Source organism: Perca flavescens, chromosome 3 (genome assembly GCF_004354835.1).
Source record: "Perca flavescens isolate YP-PL-M2 chromosome 3, PFLA_1.0, whole genome shotgun sequence".
NCBI classification, from domain to species: Eukaryota; Metazoa; Chordata; class Actinopteri; order Perciformes; family Percidae; genus Perca; species Perca flavescens.
Window position 1 is genome coordinate 3,075,026 of NC_041333.1, and position 18,497 is coordinate 3,093,522.

An 18,497-nucleotide genomic window follows, 5' to 3' on the forward strand; every position below is an offset into this window, starting at 1 on the left:
TCTCGCTGCATATTCATGCATATTTATATTTAGCTGGTGCTTGAGTTCGATACATTATTTTCAGCTAATTAGATGTAAGGCAGACAGAAAAACATGCCCAAAATTCATTAAAAATCCCTGGTAATGACCCGGGCTGACAGGGATGTCAGAATAGTGTGGGGCGGCAGACAGGCGGTGGGTGAAGTGCTGGGAAGAGGTGCGAACGGGAAGTGGTCTTCTAATTAAACACTATTCCACTGTTATTAACATCCTGCCACCCCCAACTCAGGCCTCAGCACCAGTAGGTCCAACCACACCAGCACACCTATCCCTAACACACACTTGGCTCGCTGCTTCCTTTTCACTGTGCAGCATTAACCTGGGTAATTATGTTCTCTAGCTTCCCACAGACCCTGGATATTCTGCAGAAGCCTTCCCATTGACTACTCTGTCACACATTATCACTCGCTCAGCTGAATTTAGATTTTCTAATGCCAACCTGCTACAGTGCAGGAGTGAGCAGAGACACGGCTGCTGGACTAAGTAATCATTAAAAACTTTATGACACTAAGAAGCAGATTTAATAAGAGTGTTTCCATTAAACAATCTCATTTCATTGTACTGCATAATATTGTGAACTAATGCCTGAGCTTTCATTTAGATGTAATAAAACCGCTTTTATGATCCTGACCTTAGAGTTGCCACCTCTTGATGCTACTTTGATTGAAATGCTTAAAGCTTTTAATGTTTTGACCATTATAAGATAGAGCTAGAATGTCATCTTAAAAAGACAATGTGCTTTATTTCATTGAACTTGCTGATCTAAGCTGTTCTTGGGCAGTCATCAATCATGAAAATGTAACATTATTAATGTAAAGGTGTTTTATTACTTTATTGCAATGCTCTTTCACCATCTTCCAGGCAGTTGTTTACTTCAGTGTCCATTGCACACACTTTTTATACATCTTAATTTAAATTACAGAAAATAACTGTAAAACTCAACAAGACCAAAAAAAACAAAAAAAAGCTATGGGATTGGGATGGAAGAGGAGTATCTTATTACATATATTGGGCTAGATTGAATTTTTTTTCTATTTTACTGTAGTATCTTTGGGGTAGATCTTATTCCATTCATGTATGTGATCTCTGATTGTAAGGGTTCCTTTTTCTATGTCTAAAATGTCATTTATTATTATTGACAGCCATGAATTTAGTTTTGGTGGATTTGGCTGTTTCCATGTCACCTGCTTTATGGCCATCACATGCAATATAATAAAAGATGGATGTCCGCAGATTCCTATTAGATTAATACCCAAGGTATTTTCTTTTAAGTCAAATAATCCCTTTGTAATGATGCAATGATGCAGCCTGACAAGCCAGACCCACATCCAGATGTTGGGTCTGGGAACTCACCATTGGCAGGGCTCAATCCAAGGGGCGGGATAAACGGATGTCTTTCAAATTCCCTCCGCACGCAATAGGATAGCGCTACAACCAACCAGAGCAATGCTAGTTGATAGATTCAACTTTTGTCGTATCCGGTCATCTTCCTTTTTTAAGAATGACTTCAGAGCCGTTCTTTGTTCTCTTCTCAAAGAAAAGCTGAACTCCAAGTCTTCCAGAGGCCGCTGTTCTCCAGCAGCAGCAGCCAGCTTCTTTGTTTTCAAGTAGCAGGGAATTCACGCAGAACCGTCGCAACTCTGCCGTCATTATGTTAAGCCCACCCACCGACTCTATACACAATGTGATTGGCCCGGCTAGAGTTTGGTTTTTCCAGCTCGCAAGCCAACGGAGAGTTGCTAGACCCCCCTGGCTGCAAATTACATTTGCTGCCGCTAGGGTGCGTCTAGATTTCTAGGGTAGCAATAATGTGAAAGTTTGAAGTTTGAATTGACCTAAAGTCATTCTTACACTATTAGTCTTAGGATGGCTTGTTATACTAGTCAGCATCAACTCTGAAAATTATTAAAATTATGTGAAATGTTTCTGGAACAAAATGTGGAAACTCTTATTCTATAAAGCAAGGATGTCAAAGGAATGTGGTCAGAATTAGCACTGTTCCCTTTTACAATTTAGTTTCATTTTTCTTAGTGGGTAAAACTTTTTTTGTTGTTGCCTGTTTTTACTTTCAGTTTGCTTTGAGCTCACATTTTTAGACTGATTTATTACCAGCAGTAACACATTCCTACAAAACCATCTATAGCTGCCCTATCCCAATCCTGGATTACAACTGGCCACCACCTGACCTCACAGCTGTATCAGTGTCACCTTCAAAAGAAAAGCAGAGCATTAGTGACAACTTGGTACATGCTCTTGGCTTTTCCCATGGATTTCCCATGACACATTTTGCCATCTGAAAACCATATCTCCACTGCGAGAGCAGAAAGGAAACTCACATCTGGCCTATCAACGCAGACTTGCGGTGACATTTCAGGCGTTTGGAGTCATGGCCCTCAAAATAATGTATATCCCCCTAATTACATCCACTCCTCACAACTTAGAAATGCTTATGTTCTCTATAAACGTAAAGACAGCCTCCTCAGTTACCTCCTGTAACTCCCACAGTCCATTGATAAAGTATACTCAGCAGGAAAAGGCATGGGGAGCCCAGAAAACATTCCCTCATAGCAGAGAGAGCTTGCCATTAGTTCATGTGTTTCTCTGGCAGACGCCGTATGAGACAGGAAGTGCGTCTGATTGAGGGCTCTGAGATTGGGGGCTTCTTGGAATGTTCATGCTGATCCCCCCAATGTAACTGAAGCCTCAAGTGTACCCTGCCCCGCTTTCAACCCCTCTGTTCCCTTCCAATCACTCATCACTCACAGATTTCTCTCTGCTCTGTGTGTCTAGGGAGGACATACAATGACCTGAACCAGTACCCGGTCTTTCCCTGGGTCCTCACCAACTATGACTCAGAGGAGCTGGACCTGACCCTGCCAGGGAACTTCAGAGATCTCTCAAAGGTACCTCTTGGCCGTGCACCTCAGTATGACATAGAGAAGGGGGCAAGTAGGGGCAGCTGACTCTGACTGCAGGGGATTTCCTTATTAAGGCCCAGACTGTAAAATAATATCATATTTAAGAGCTAAGGAATCATGTGCAGAGTCTAAACTCATGAGGTGGAATGCAGAAAGTGGAAAATGAGTGTAACATCCTGAAATGCACTCCAATACGTTATGTAAGTTTACTCCCCATTTATTTAGGACTGTATTGTCTCAGCACATAGTTTGCACTTATCTATATGCTTAAAGTGGCTTCCTGGTTTCTGCATTAGAGAGGCTTCTACATTTTCTAACCATACGTGCCTTGTATAGTAGAACCACAACAGTATCGCAATGAACAACTCTTTCTGAAAGGCAGCTTTAGATACATCATGTAACACAAATAGTCTTGGCCATGTGGTTGAAACTACCACTTGTAAGTGAAAGGTCTCACTCACGGTGATTAACCCACATAGTGGAACAGATACTCATCACAGGTAAAGAGCAAAACCGAGCTAAAAGGAGAGTGAGAGTCGGATTTACATTCCCAAGTGGCCTCCAAATGAATGCCAATGTTGCTACATATCTGCTGGATGTGAGTATAACCAATCATGTCAACATAACAAAAGTGATACTACGTCAGTGTTCTGTTCATTGCTTGTTTCTTCTACCCCCCAGTTGCAAAAAAATCCGTTATTGCAGGTGAAATACAAATATTTTCCATTGTCTATATATATCATAATCCAGCAGTCACGATAAACATTTTAGTTAGAGCGTGTAAGGAATCCTTAATTTGGGCAACAAAAGAATGTAGAATCCTTTACAGTCATATTGACATTGATTGATTGATTTCTATTGAATTATTGCCCAGCCCTAGTCTTTACAAAACATTTCAACCACTAATCACATACTATATGATGTCAAAATTAAAGCTGGTGATTTTTATAAATAAAACATTGTCATTTAATAATGTAAGTTTCTGTTTGGATTAGACTTTGAAGGGTGATGAACTGATAAGAGCAGGTCATGAGCAGTGTTGCAGTGAAAGTCTTTGTGAATGTGGCGGGTCAAAAGTGCATCAAGCTGTGCATCACAAGAGCTCAGACACAATGACACTAATGCCCCACAACCCTGGGACATAAAGTTCAGCATCCTGTTTGCTCTGTCTTTGACTGAAAAGGAATAGGCGGTAGATCACTCTACCACAAACTGTGGCCTGGTTTACTTGTTTACCACTGCCCTTCTCTTTCTCTGTCTCTTTCTCTCTCTTGCACATACAAACTGCAGCTCACTGACCTGAAAACAGTCACATTCCTGTCTGAGCTCTCTCTCGCTCACTTTATCGTTCCCTCTTGTTTCCCTCAAAACGCAGACATTCTGGGCCTCACTTCGCCATCTCGGTTTTTAACAGTTTGTATCAATTTTCAGCTTTTCATGGCATGCGTGCGCTGTGTTTTGTAGTGGGAGAGGAGGAGAACTTTGAAATGGAACAAAAAAAAATTAAGTGACTATGAAATACTCAAAGAATCGTTGGACAGGTTTGATAGTGTGTTGTGAATTTGGAAAATAAGAACCCACTGCTCTGGAGCACTTCTTCACATTTTGGTGAACCCAGAACATTTTGGACAAACAGCTCAGTTGTGTGTCTTGCCACCGTCATATCAACACTTGTCTGCTTTTGCCTTCTCGGCCTGTCGGGCATCCAGGTGTGTGTGTGTGTGTGTGTGTGTGTGTGTGTGTGTGTGTGTGTGTGTGTGTGTGTGTGTGTGTGTGTGTGTGTGTGTGTGTGTGTGTGTGTGTGTGTGTGTGTGTGTGTGTGTGTGTGTGTGTGTGTGTGTGTGTGTGTGTGTGTGTGTGTGTGTGTGTGTGTGTGTGTGTGTTTTGAGGGGGTGATCACGGCTGAGCCATGTGCAAACCTCGTGCCCTGGGGAGACAGTTATGTATTGTAATGTATTCCAGTGACATCCTCCCATGCTGTTTACAGGGCTGAGCTGCCTTCATTAGCATGAGTTCACAGCCCATGTCTCCTGACAGTTGTCCTTGGAACCCCAGGGCTCTTATCTCCAAAAGTTCACAGCTAGTGTAGCAGCGAGGGACACACACACACACTTCTCCTCTTTTGCTCGGCCTGCCCTTTTGTTCAATTATGGATCAGAGGTAGCAGCACAGTCTCTCGAGACTTGTTCGTTGTATATTAGGACTGTGTGTGTCTCTCTGAGGTGTACACTACCGGTCAAAAGTTTGGGGTCACTTAGAAATTTCCATTCCACTCCATTCCAGACACAATACCTGCTGAGATCAGTTGTATTGTTTTTTTTAACCAGGGCAGCAGTTTTCAGATTACATTATGTGCTTACATAATTGCAAAAGGGTTCTCGACTGTTGTAGAAAGAAGTGGCTGAAGAAATGCTTGAAATTCCATGCTTTTTGGTCTAAACGTCATACCCAAATTAAAAGTGGTACAGCTCCCATATACTTTGACACTCAGGGGTGTGCCTGATATCATTGGAAAGGTGATTGATGTGGGTTTGTGTGTATATAGTGTTGTATTTTGTAGTTTTTTGGTATTTTTATTTGCACTTTTCAAATAGAAATAAAAAAACGCACAGACATATTTGTAGAAAAGAATTCATATAAAATCCATTTTTGAGTCTTTTAGCTTCTGAATTGTTTTCTGTAGTAAGCTGAGACGTGGCTAATGCTGTGTTGTCTGTCACCTGTCAGATGTGTTTACAGCAGTGTATTTTAATAATTTTACAGATTTATAACTTGGACAGAAATAAAAAATCTCCATTCTAGCCTCTGTAACTCTGTGTCAGTAAGGCCTAGAATCACCCTGACACAACTTGAGTGTTTCCTTTCCAATGATATCAGGCACACCCCTGAGTGTCAAAGTATATGGGAGCTGTACCACTTTTAATTTGGGTATGACGTTTAGACCAAAAAGCATGGAATTTCAAGCATTTCTTCAGCCACTTCTGTCTACAACAGTCGAGAACCATTTTGCAATTATGTAAGCACATAATGTAATCTGAAAACTGCTGCCCTGATTAAAAAAAACAATGCAACTGATCTCTGCTGGTATTCTGTCTGGAATGGAAATTTCTAAGTGACCCCAAACTTTTGACCGGTAGTGTATGTCCAGTGGCTGTGGTTGTGTACCACACAGACTGTGTGTATGGTCACTATGATAAGGCTGGGTATCATCTAAAATGTTTTGATACAATACCAGTCTTTTCAGTACCAATACCATATTTAAGATTTATTTAGATTAGGACAACGCACATGAATCAACATTTCTGTGAATGCACCAGTGTTAGCTAATTTTCATCTGTAGTCCTAGTTACCCAGCATGCATGTCTTTTATGGTGGGAGGAAACCGGAGCACCCGCAAACACAGGGAGAACATGCAAACTCCACACAGTAAGGCCTAAGCCGTGCTGCCTATTGCTCTTTCATTTAACAAAAGAAGCCAAACTTCTCAAATATGCAATGTGCCAAACACAAAGAGTCGTACAATAACTTTGCTTAAATAACACAAGAACAAAATTATAATTTAAACAACTGTCTGATAAAGACTATGTAACAAAACGTTCAAAGCCAGTTTTTCTTTTTTTTTTCTTTGATGCCGTTTTTGATACATGGTGCTACCGACACATCAGTCAGTTCCTAAAAAGTGTTGTGGTTAGTACATTAAGCTTTTTTACCTCATTTTCTGTTTTCATTTGTATGTTTATTTTTTTTTTTCTGCATTTGAGTAATATCAAATAACCTCATGTAATAGCATCTGTCACTCCAGAGCTCAGTGAGCTGCAGCATTATGAAGATAAATTGTCATATCATTACTCTCAGGTCAATACACTGGATAAAGCTAAACTGTAATTGCATATAGATTATAGACTATAAACTGAAGCGTCATTAATACTCTCAAATTATCCGACGCTGGCATTGCACAATGTAGAAAATTTTTCCCACAGATCTGAGTCATAGCTGAGACCTGTTTGTCAGTTACAGGTGCCACTTGATGGACAGCATTGTTCCAACGGCTGGAGCTCTGTGCTGATGTGCCAGATAATATCCTCCCAAACCTACTGCACACACCTACAATTACCTGCTGCTCGGGCATTCAGTGAGCTGTGAACATTGCTATTGAACACTGCATTGCTTTGCCTCAGGGCCAGAGTTCTGCATATTTGGATGTCAGACACAATCATGCAGTGAAGTGTTGCATTAGGTTCTAATGATTATTTCTTGATGGAGTGACAAGTGGATGAAAGATAGGGGGAAGCCAATCTTCCTCATTGCTGTTAAATGATGTGATAGACATTCATCAATTGCATAAGAAGGCGAAATAAGCCGATGTGGTGAGAACTGTTCTTAATCCACTGAATACAATGTATTTGATGTATCCTTTTGTAAAATATCATTTCAAGAGACAAGCAACACCAAAAAGTGACATGAGCATTTCTCAGCCCATGTAATTTAAAATGTTTACATACATTTTCATCTTACTTAAAGGTCCCGTGGCATGAAAATTTCACTTTATGAGGTTTTTTAACATTAATATGAGTTCCCCCAGCCTGCCTATGGTCCCCCAGTGGCTAGAAATGGCGATAGATGTAAACCGAGCCCTGGGTATCCTGCTCTGCCTTTGAGAAAATGAAAGCTCAGATGGGCCGATCTGGAATCTTCTCCTTATGATGTCATAAGGAGGTCATTGTGGGACTCGCTCTAGTGGCTGTAATTCTGCACCAAGGCTGAATTTTGGGAAAGAGACTTCAGATACAGTATTAGGGGACCACTAAGGCCTATATAAAAGAGACCTCAGATACAGTATTAGGGGACCTCTAAGGTCTATATAAAAGAGACTTTAGATACAGTATTAGGGGACCACTAAGGTCTATATAAAAGAGACTTCAGATACAGTATTAGGGGACCACTAAAGTCTATATAAAAGAGACTTCAGATACAGTATTAGGGGACCACTAAGGTCTATATAAAAGAGACTTCAGATACAGTATTAGGGGACCACTAAGGTCTATATAAAAGAGACTTCAGATACAGTATTAGGGGACCACTAAGGCCTATATAAAAGCATCCAAAGAGCACCATGTCATGGGACCTTTTAAATGACTAAAATAATGCTTATAATGTTGACTTACCATTGTAAGGATATTTTGAATGAGCTGTGCTGAGATAGAGAAACCTATTTTAAAGATGAGCATCTCTTGAGAGACACACTACGAGTATTGGAGAAAGAGCTTGGCTGCTGTAAAAATCCCTTCCACACTTTTCTTTCCATAATGGAACCTTCCTTCCCCTCACTTCCACTCCCGTCAGGCTGTTTGGGAGCACATCTGCTTTATCTTGAGTTTGAGCAACTTGATTGCATTAGACTGGAGCTGCTACATGCAGCCTCCGCTCTGACGAGACAAGCAAAAAATGACCGTGACTTCTCCTGACAGAGCACCATAGCAACATACTGTAATGTAATTACATTTGAAATATAAAATGCAATATGCGTCTCTTTGGGAGGTAGCTTATATATAACCAAACAAATGGAGGTGCTCTCTGCGCACTCATTCTCCAGCAGCCGTGTTCATTTCCTGCATTTGGAATGCAACACCAGAAATGATCCTGATTGAATCTGAAGCCAAATCTAAGTTTGATCATACTTTGTTTAGTCGTGTTGATGTGTTTCACTGGGTCAGGTGTATAAGAAATAACCTCGGATAGGAGCAAGTGTGGAACTGTCTGAACCAGTTGTTTTCATTGTCTTACGTCTGTGATCAGTATGATATGCAATGCAGGGAAAAGGGAAGAGGTGATTATTCTTTGTTGAATAGAGGTAAGCAAAGCGTGATATGGGATTATTAACAGATGTGACTGTGACAGGAATAAAGGTACTAAAGGACCACTGAAGTGCTTATCCTATCTTATCATAAATGGGTTTTTATTTTCTATTAAACAGCGAATCAATCAAACATTCTCCTCATTTTTAGCTGGCTTTTCATAGTAAAAACAAAAAAGCATATTGGAAGCATATACATCCATGTTTGGCATTTCTATACAGAATACACCGTATTTATAGTTTATTTTTCTATGGCCAAGGCAGCACACGTAGGCTATGTGGAGTGTACAGGATATGGACTAACCTTGAAGTAGTCTGGATTGACGGTGGTTCGGTAACGGGATAGTTCTGCCGGATGTCCCTCGCTTTCCACTTTGTTTGTTTTACTTTAAACTCCGGTCGCATCGAGCAACATTAACCGGAACCTCTGAGCAACTTTATATGCCGAAAATGGCAAGTTTTAAAGAAAGTTTGCATTGTGCAAGTCAGGCCTGCTTGGTTCGTTCGGGGAAAAAGTATGTTTACCACATTTACTCTCTAACTGGGATGTTTTGGGACCAATTGGTGGGGATTTGCTATGGACGAAGACTACGCACACTGCCATGCACAACTGACTGACTGAGAAAGTCATTTGTCCACAGGGCCGTACAACTGTACAATGCTTCACAAAAAGGAAGAGGAGAGATAGACTGCCTTTCCTCCCTCTCCACCACTACCTCCTATAACAATAGTTATATACTGACTGTCCACTGGCCCACTGCTTACACGGTTTACTGGCTATATTAGCCCATATGCACATCCCTTCCCTCCCTCCTTCCCCCAGCCTGGACTGAGGTCTGACTTAATACTTGATCAATAGCTGTAACCCTATTACTTCAAACCTCTAATATTGACTGTTGTCTATCCTACTGTCTACTTTATTCCCATATAATGTCCATATGTAATGCTGTCTTTTTTTAAACTTTATCCTTGCACTGCTATAGTTTTTATATTACTATGTCTACATGTTAAATATGGACTCTTATATAGTCCATATTTAATGCTGGTCTCTAGACTGTATCCTTGCACTATTGGACTTTGCACCATACCACCATGACCACCCCCTCTCATAGAGCACCTTACCATGCAGACTGACTCACAGGGTCAGTCCCTGCCCTGTCACTGCAAGCGTCTCATGCTTATACATCTCTTATAGTAGCCTACATTCATGTGGATCTTGTCTTTTCTTGTCCATATTGTTCATGTGGATTTGTTATTTTATCATCCTGTTTATGATGTATGTGTATGTTGTGTGTGATGTCTGTAAGCTACTGGGACCTTGAATTTCCCCTTGGGGATCAATAAAGTATCTATATCTATCTATCTATCTATCTATCTATCTATCTATCTATCTATCTATCTATCTATCTACACTGGTAAGAGCAAATTATGTTTAACCATGTATCCAGCTAATTTAAATAGCTCACGTTACTGTATTGTGTAAACAGTTAACTTCATTTAATATTGTATATGGCGTTTTCTTCCACCGAAGTTCCTTCCCAAAGAGCCACCATCCAGAGCTTAGCGTCGCCTAAGAGGATTGTGATCAGTTTACAGAAATGCAAAAAAACCCTGACCTGTTTTTTCTCCTATCCACGAGTGTATGCTTCTGTTGCCAGACCTTCCTCCGCAGCACTGTGGAGATAGGTCTGGCAATGCAAGACTAACCTGGACGTAGCCTTTTAGTTTATTTTATGCTTGAACTCAACTAGGAGCAACAATGTGGGAGCTACATTTAGCCAAGCTGAGAGGGCATTATCTTGAAGTATTGTCTCTTTCAAGGTAGTCTATATCCTTGACGTTCCACTTCCGGGATTGCTCCGGTGCTGCAGGATATTCCGCCGGATGCATGTACTTTCGCCGATGCCCGTTTCCTTCCGCACAAAGGGTGAGGGTGGTGGATGGGTCAAACAAACACAGGAATTTCACTCAGGAGACCTTGGTTTATGTCCCGTGTGAAACCAAAAGTCAGCTGTCATTTTGAAATGACCCGAGTTTTACGGGCCGTAGTCCGTGACGCAATGATGTATGTGACGTCATGTTACGTCCTTATTTTAGTAGATTTACGTAATTAATTTTAAGGTAATGATCCGTCCAGTTGCAATTTACCATTAATAATTAAAAGAGGAATACTCATTCCCGGGCAGTGCGTAATGGCTGTGCACGATTTGAGACTACGCTGTACAAACTACATAAGTGAGTGTGTGTCTGTGTGTATACGTATATAGTGTACTACATGTAAGTGTACTCACGGAAGTATCCGAATTGAGACACACCATAAGTATTTTTGTTGCCTAAGCTTAACTAGTTCTGTTTTACAACATTAACTATGTGTTTAAAACTGCGCCCTTGATGTTAGAATAGAACTGTCACATGATTAAAGTCACATGATTAAACCACCACTGTGTGGCAGTAAATGGAACGGTCGTATGTGTCAATTTGGAAATCATTGAAAATGGACCTATACTGTCGTTTAACAATTTGTTAGCTTTACATTACCAATATTTTGTTTTTGTTTTTTTTTATTTTATTTTTTTACATTTCATTGAGTTTGCTGCAGTATACTGTATATTTGCTGTATAGCAGTCCCAATTTGAACAGTGTTCAACAAGCTGCCAAGTGCAAATTCCCTTTAAAATGACAGCAATCTCTGACAAAGAAAAACTTCAATGATGTGGGTGAACTGAGATAAGTTTTGTCATGCAGTCAGTATAATTATCCTAGCTCACCAACCACACACGTTTTCTCAAAACAAAATAAAAGCATTCTTACTTCCTACAAGTCACATAGAAAATGTCTTATTGTATTTATGCTTACACAGCTGAACGCCAAGGGAACACTGAGAACATTTTTGCCTCATTTATGTAGCGCCTAATAAAACAGTTAATAGCATTTAACTTGTCAGTAAACATGCCTTTCCCTGTAACTTTGGGTTTGGGGTTAGTTTAGTCTCAGGAAAAGGTTGAGAGGTTGGTGGCAGTTAAAGAAATGTAATGTTAGCTTGTACATGTTTCATATCGCATACTCTTGATTATGCTAATACGGCCTAGAGACAGTGAGATTTATATGGCCAGGAAAACATTTGTTAACACTGTAAATCAACATCTTTGCCATTTTGTGAGCTTTGGTTCTAACACCTCTTATGTGAATTGTTTGCTTATTCCTCTCTTACACGCATTACTATTACCTGCAGCTGTCTTCTCCTTATTCTTCTCCCTCTGTCACCTGGATCTTTCATACAGCTCCAACCTGCATTAGTTACACTAGCGGCGTTTTTACAGAGTGCTAGACGTCTTGTGGCCTGCACCCCACTCCAGCTGCGCCAAGATGTCACATGCAAGGCCATTATCACCCCATAAATCTATGCAGATCTCAATAAACTTCTTTTTCAGTCTATTCAATTGTGCTAACACTGATGTGGACTGCCATTAAATTCTGAGGAAGAACAAAAAAAAGCTGGCCCCATTTAATTTTAATTTTGACTTAGAGGTTGAGGCACATGGATATGAATATAATCTTCAAAATGGCCAAGAGAGTCTGTCTGTCGCAGTGAGGTTGGATACAAACTGTACCCAGCCAAAAAAATAATAGTGCAATTTTAATAATGGTAGAATAAGTGAATTTTGAATTGTGGGCTTTTATTTTATTCCTTCTGACCTCTGAGCTGCAGCTTTTAGGTGGAAAAGCTGCCATTGATTAAATTACCAGTCTCCCTATCCCCTCTATAACTGAGTCAGTGGTATTGAGTATATTAATATTGACTGCCAATAGGCCTCCAAGGCTATATTGGACGGGATGATTGAAAAGGCAAAGAAAGCAATTTATTCACCACTAAACGTATGTTTAATGAGAGTAATTTTGTTGCCTTAACAACACATGAAAATGAAACAGCCGCCAAAGGGCCAAAAAGAGTGATGGTGTCAGAACAATATTGAAATTATTACCGAGGCTGCGGTTAAATAATTAACCAAGCTATCCAAAGGTTGGCCTAAATATGTAATAATTGGATGGATGTCAAATAAATATAGCAGTGAGGGTATTTTTTCTTTTTATGTCCTCACAATAACTGGCAGCAGTTCTTCAAATGCAGAACAAGAGACATGTTATGATTATGAAAGGCTGTATTATAGAAAATGGGTTTCTACTTATATTAACAATAGGAAAATGTTATGGTAGAACTTTTTTTTTTGTTGCAATAAATTCTAGCCAACTATAAATATATAACATTCAAACTTTCAGTCATGATTCAATTCTACTGATTGGTGATTGAATATCATAGCTTGTGTTGTTGCATTAAATTACACTAAATTGTATATGCTGTAGGTCATGGTATCTCCCATCAGTAGTGGCCAATAGCACAGAAGAGCTCCGAACACAGATGGGAGTAGCAGTGCTGATTAGTGTTTGGCTTGGTAGGTGCGTTGGGTGTAAATCAGGTCAGCCAGGGTTAATCCACATGGATTACCCCCAACATTTAGCAGGACTCGCTCATTTCTCCTCCCTCCATCCCTAGCGCGCCGCCCTGCTTACCCCTGCCACCATACCCTTGTAAAATTCAGACAGAAGACAGCGCAACAGGAACTTTTTAGGGTTCAGGAGAATAATGGGGTCTGACAGACAAATCCCAGAGTAAAGCTCTTTGACTGCCCTGAACTCTCCCCCAGCCTCACTGCCGGCCTCACCACATGTAGCCTAATGGGGAACTACTGAGACTCTGCAAGTCCATCTCTTAATTATGCTCAATTATGCTTTCCTACTCCTTCTGCTGTCCTAACACAAGCAATGGGGAAATCAGGTTGTTTACACTATGCACCCAACAAAAGATTTGTAGCTGTAAACTGAAGTAGATGTAGTGTTGCTTCATTGACTGGTATGGTTTAAATACATGTCACTGCAGCCATTTGTTTGGACATGATGGGAGTACTGACAGCAAATCATCTGTGTCACCAGGCAAAAACTCTTTCTGGTCCACATGCGTTTGCCTCTGCATTTGTGCTGTCAAACGATTAAAATATTTAATCGCGATTAATCGCATTAATGTCATAGTTAACTTGCAATTAATCGCACATTTTTATCTATTCTAAATGTCCCTTGATTTCTTTTTGTCCCATTTTAATGCTCTTATCAAAATGGAAAAGTGGCTTGGCTCGCTTTGTGCTTTTGTCGCCTGGCTTTGACGAGGGGGGGTGGTGGGGGGGGGGGGGAATTGGCATCAGCTGTGTGCTCAGCCATCAGCTGTGCTCGGCCATCAGCTGTGTGCTTGGCCATCAGCTGTGTGCTTGGCCATCAGCTGTGTGCTCGGCCATCAGCTGTGTGCTCGGCCATCAGCTGTGTGCTCGGCCATCAGCTGTGTGCTCGGCCATCAGCTGTGTGCTCGGCCATCAGCTGTGCTCGGCCATCAGCTGTGTGCTCGGCCATCAGCTGTGCTCGGCCATCAGCTGTGCTCGGCCGTCAGCTGTGTGCTCGGCCATCAGCTGTGCTCGGCCATCAGCTGTGTGCTCGGCCATCAGCTGTGTGCTCGGCCATCAGCTGTGTGCTCGGTCATCAGCTGTGTGCTCGGCCATCAGCTGTGCTCGGCCATCAGCTGTGTGCTCGGCCATCAAGTGGTATTTCAGACTGGACGTGCTGCGATGATAGCTCCGTTCACAACGACAAAACACACAGATCACTTTGGTCTTGATAATGGAACCATTTGGCAACTTTTTTAAAAGTAAACTTTCCATTCAGAATAATATTGGCATCCATTTTGGCGTTGCACGCTCGCCATCCACTCAAAAGGTAACGTTAGCCTACTACTCTCAAAGAAGTGTGTGCGGCATGCATGTTGTCTTATTTCCGGTCTAGCTAGATCTGGTGTGGTGTTGTAGTTTTTCTAATGTTACAAGTTGTTGCAACAGCGTGTGAAAAAAAGGCCAAAAAGAACGTTAATCTCGCAATAAAAAAAAGTGATGCTGCTAAAATGGGTTTGCGTTAACACCGTTAACGCGTTTAACTGACCGCACTACTCTGCATACCTATACTGCCTATATATACTGCACAAAACGTGATGCCTACAAAGCATAGTACCAGAAAAAAAGACTATGCTATGGGCTACACAAAAATATGAATGTTCTATTGATGCTTTATTGCTCCATAATGCTTCCAGAACTGTCATATAGCCGCATTGTCATTAAAATTTGATTTAGAACTGCTGTTAGCTGTAAGATTTTTGCAGATGATCATGCAGAAAAAACAATGGCCTTCTAAAGGCGGATCCCTCTTTTATGAGGCTTTGAGTGGAACTTTGTGGTTGCCCAATAAGTAAATCAGATTAAGTACATCATGAGTGAGACTATGTTAAGTTTAGCCCTGATGTTTTATAAAAAAAAGATTTACTAAATGTGAAGTCCAAGTATTTTTGTTTTTGGAGAATATAAGATCTTAGATGGTACACTAAATCAAAGACTACTTTTGGATTATAAAAAGTAATAAATGTACTACTCATCTTGAAAACAAAAGTAACAAAAGAAATACTTCATACTTTTGATCGCGTAAAAAACGTAATATATGCTAAAGCGTTGGCTTGCACGGTTATATACTGACCCACAGAGATAATTTTGGTGTCGTGACCACAAGCCAAACTCCTTGAAATACCTTGTAGCTCTAACCTCATCTATGTTATGAGTGTCACTTTTAATCTTTCAGAAGTGTCAGTGAAAATGACAACAGCCTTTAGCCTTCCATTATTTCATCAATCCATATTAAAGTGTAGTTCTTACTTACCCGTTGACACAGTAATGAGAGTTAAGTCCGACTGTGTGGTTGTGATGAGAAGGCAGTAAGAGCAAAAAAAAGAGCTCATAAAGTACTCATACTGGCTTACAGTTGCTCATAATATAGATTTTAAAATCCTTAAACTTGTCTATAAATCATGAACTTGTCTTTCACTATATTGTTAATATGCTGCCAAGACATGTGCCTGCTACAGTACTCAGATCTACAGACGTTCTGCTGCTCACTGAACCAAAATATTCACTGAAGCTTCTTTAGTTTTGGATCCAAACGCAGAGCCGTTTAAAGACAGCATTATTGGTGACTACAACTTTTAGCCTTGCTTTAACATCACATTGGTTATTACAATATCAATATAACTCTTATTGTTTTTACCTACTTTTCAACATTTTTGACTGCGATTGTGGCCGTGGCATTGACAACTGGCTGGTCACTTTGACAGTGTTCTGTAGTTGTTATGGTTTGTTGTAATATATTGGTATAATAATCTAATACAGAAAATACACTTTAAATTTGTAATTTTAGGCTGTCTGCTTTCTTTTTATTATTTAAAGGTCCAATGACATGGTGCTCTTTGGATGCTTTTATATAGACCTTAGTGGTCCCCTAATACTGTATCTGAAGTCTCTTTTATATAGACCTTAGTGGTCCCCTAATACTGTATCTGAAGTCTCTTTTATATAGACCTTAGTGGTCCCCTAATACTGTATCTGAAGTCTCTTTTATATAGACCTTAGTGGTCCCCTAATACTGTATCTGAAGTCTCTTTTATATAGACCTTAGTGGTCCCCTAATACTGTATCTGAAGTCTCTTTTATATAGACCTTAGTGGTCCCCTAATACTGTATCTGAAGTCTCTTTTATATAGACCTTAGTGGTCCCCTAATACTGTATCTGAAGTCTCTTTTATATAGACCTTAGTGGTCCCCTAATACTGTATCTGAATTCTCTGGGCGGGCAAAGCAGAGAAAGGGGAAGTAACCTTCCTCCTTATGACCTCATAAGGAGAATATTCCAGATCGGCCCATCTGAGCTTTCATTTTCTCAAAGGCAGAGCAGGATACCCAGGGCTCGGTTTACATCTATCACCATTTCTAGGATGGATGGATGGATGGACCATTTCTAGCCACTGGGGGACCATAGGCAGGCTGGAGGAACGCATATCAATGTTAAAAAAAACTCAAAGTGAAATTTCCATGCCATGGGACCTTTTTAAAGACCTTTTTTTGTTTGTAGTTTTTAGCTTTGATTGTTTTATTAATTGTTTTAATGTAAAGCACAAGAGCTCCATGTTTTCTATGAAGGCTCCTTATTTAGAGTTTTACCAGTGAGGTTGTCTTGTATTTAATGTTGGCCAAAATGTGGGTGTCAGAAACTCTCATTAACACAGGAAGTGTGGATACATTTAAGAATTCTAATTTGCAATGAAAAATCATCAAATACATTTTTGTATACAGTATATGAAAAACAAATACAGCGGTGTGTTTTTGTCAAGCTTGCAGATTCAAATTCATATCAATTTGAAGTTTGCCTTCACAAAGCACTTCCAAATGCTTACAATAGGAAACACAATGTACAATTTTGTCAGGGTTGCCTTGAGGGGAAAACCTTTGTTTTACTTACACAGGCAAATAACTTTTTTTGCAAGAACTGAACCTCTTATCTCCTCATTTTCTTTGCAGCCTGTTGGTGCTCTGAATCCGAAGCGTGCAGCATTCTACGCCGAACGTTATGAGACTTGGGAAGACGACCAGACGCCACCTTGTCATTACAACTCCCACTACTCCACAGCTGCCTCCACCCTGCACTGGCTTGTCAGAATAGTGAGTGAAACCACCTTCACACTCATTATTCTACTGTGTTCAAAATGTCCCGAATTAGTCGAGCATCTGAACAGGAATGAAGTCAAGCCCACATTCTCAGACAGCTTTTCAGTTTTTTGAGTCTGCATTAGTTGATTGTCACTTGTCAGACTTAATGATGCTGTTACGTTGAGGTCTGTCTGCTTCTGCACAGGAAACAGCTCGACATCTCAATTTGATTGGGCCCGAGTTAGACCAATGGCGCTCAGAAAACACATTTCACAGGCCAGTAAACCGGCATATGTGAACTAAATAAAGAGTGGCTGGGTAATGATTTACAGAGGCTGCTGTGACAGGTTTATGTGTTTCAGGCAACCCAGTGAGAGCTGGAGACATGTCCATCAAGGTTACTGAGCACTGTCCTCATTTACTCTGGAAGAGGAGGAGGAGGCACATGCACTCTCTCCCAATCTGTTTCCCACAAAAGAGGCCCTTATAACCTGCACAGATTCTTTGAGTCGGTGTACATTTGATTTTGAAGTTGGCTTATTAATTTGAAAGAGCTTTATAGGGAGTTCGTACAGTATTTCTCCTCCTCCCCCATCATTAGTAGGAAGGGGCTGATGAACTGAGGGAGCTCCCTTGACAGCTGTTAGATTGGCCTCTGTGCATTTTTTTTCCACACTCCCTTTCTTCCTCTGGTGAGTGATCCATCCGCTCCAACCGGCAATGGTCGCCATCTCAGGCTGAGAAAACCAAATTTGAGCCAATTATCATTATGGCTTACTGTACTCAGGAAGAACGCTAATTAATTCTCCCCCAGGCCTGGATACAATGAATGACTGATCTCTGCAGAGATCCCTTAGTCTGCCGCCGAGAAAAGAATAACAATGAAATAATGTGAATAATTCAGACTGTTAACATGGATTTTAATAAGCTCCGTGGTAATCCACTAAATTGAAACTGTACTGAGATTTGCATTGCGTCGATTGGGATGGTTGCGATCGAAATGCAGATCAAGAGGGTGGAAAAAGATGATGGTGACTTTAGATATGGGTGGGGATCTTTGATCTT

At 40.6% G+C, this 18,497-nt stretch overlaps 1 protein-coding gene across 13 annotated transcripts in view; it reads left to right on the forward strand.

Moving 5' to 3' along the window:
- Positions 1 to 18,497, forward strand: part of nbeab (neurobeachin b) — a 280,354-nt gene that overhangs the window by 232,043 nt on the left and 29,814 nt on the right. For all 13 annotated transcript variants that reach the window (XM_028573291.1, XM_028573290.1, XM_028573293.1 and 10 more), the window contains 2 exons: positions 2,830 to 2,942; positions 17,304 to 17,444. In XM_028573291.1, the coding sequence (XP_028429092.1) occupies positions 2,830 to 2,942; positions 17,304 to 17,444 (254 nt within the window). The remainder of the gene's footprint in view (positions 1 to 2,829; positions 2,943 to 17,303; positions 17,445 to 18,497) is intronic.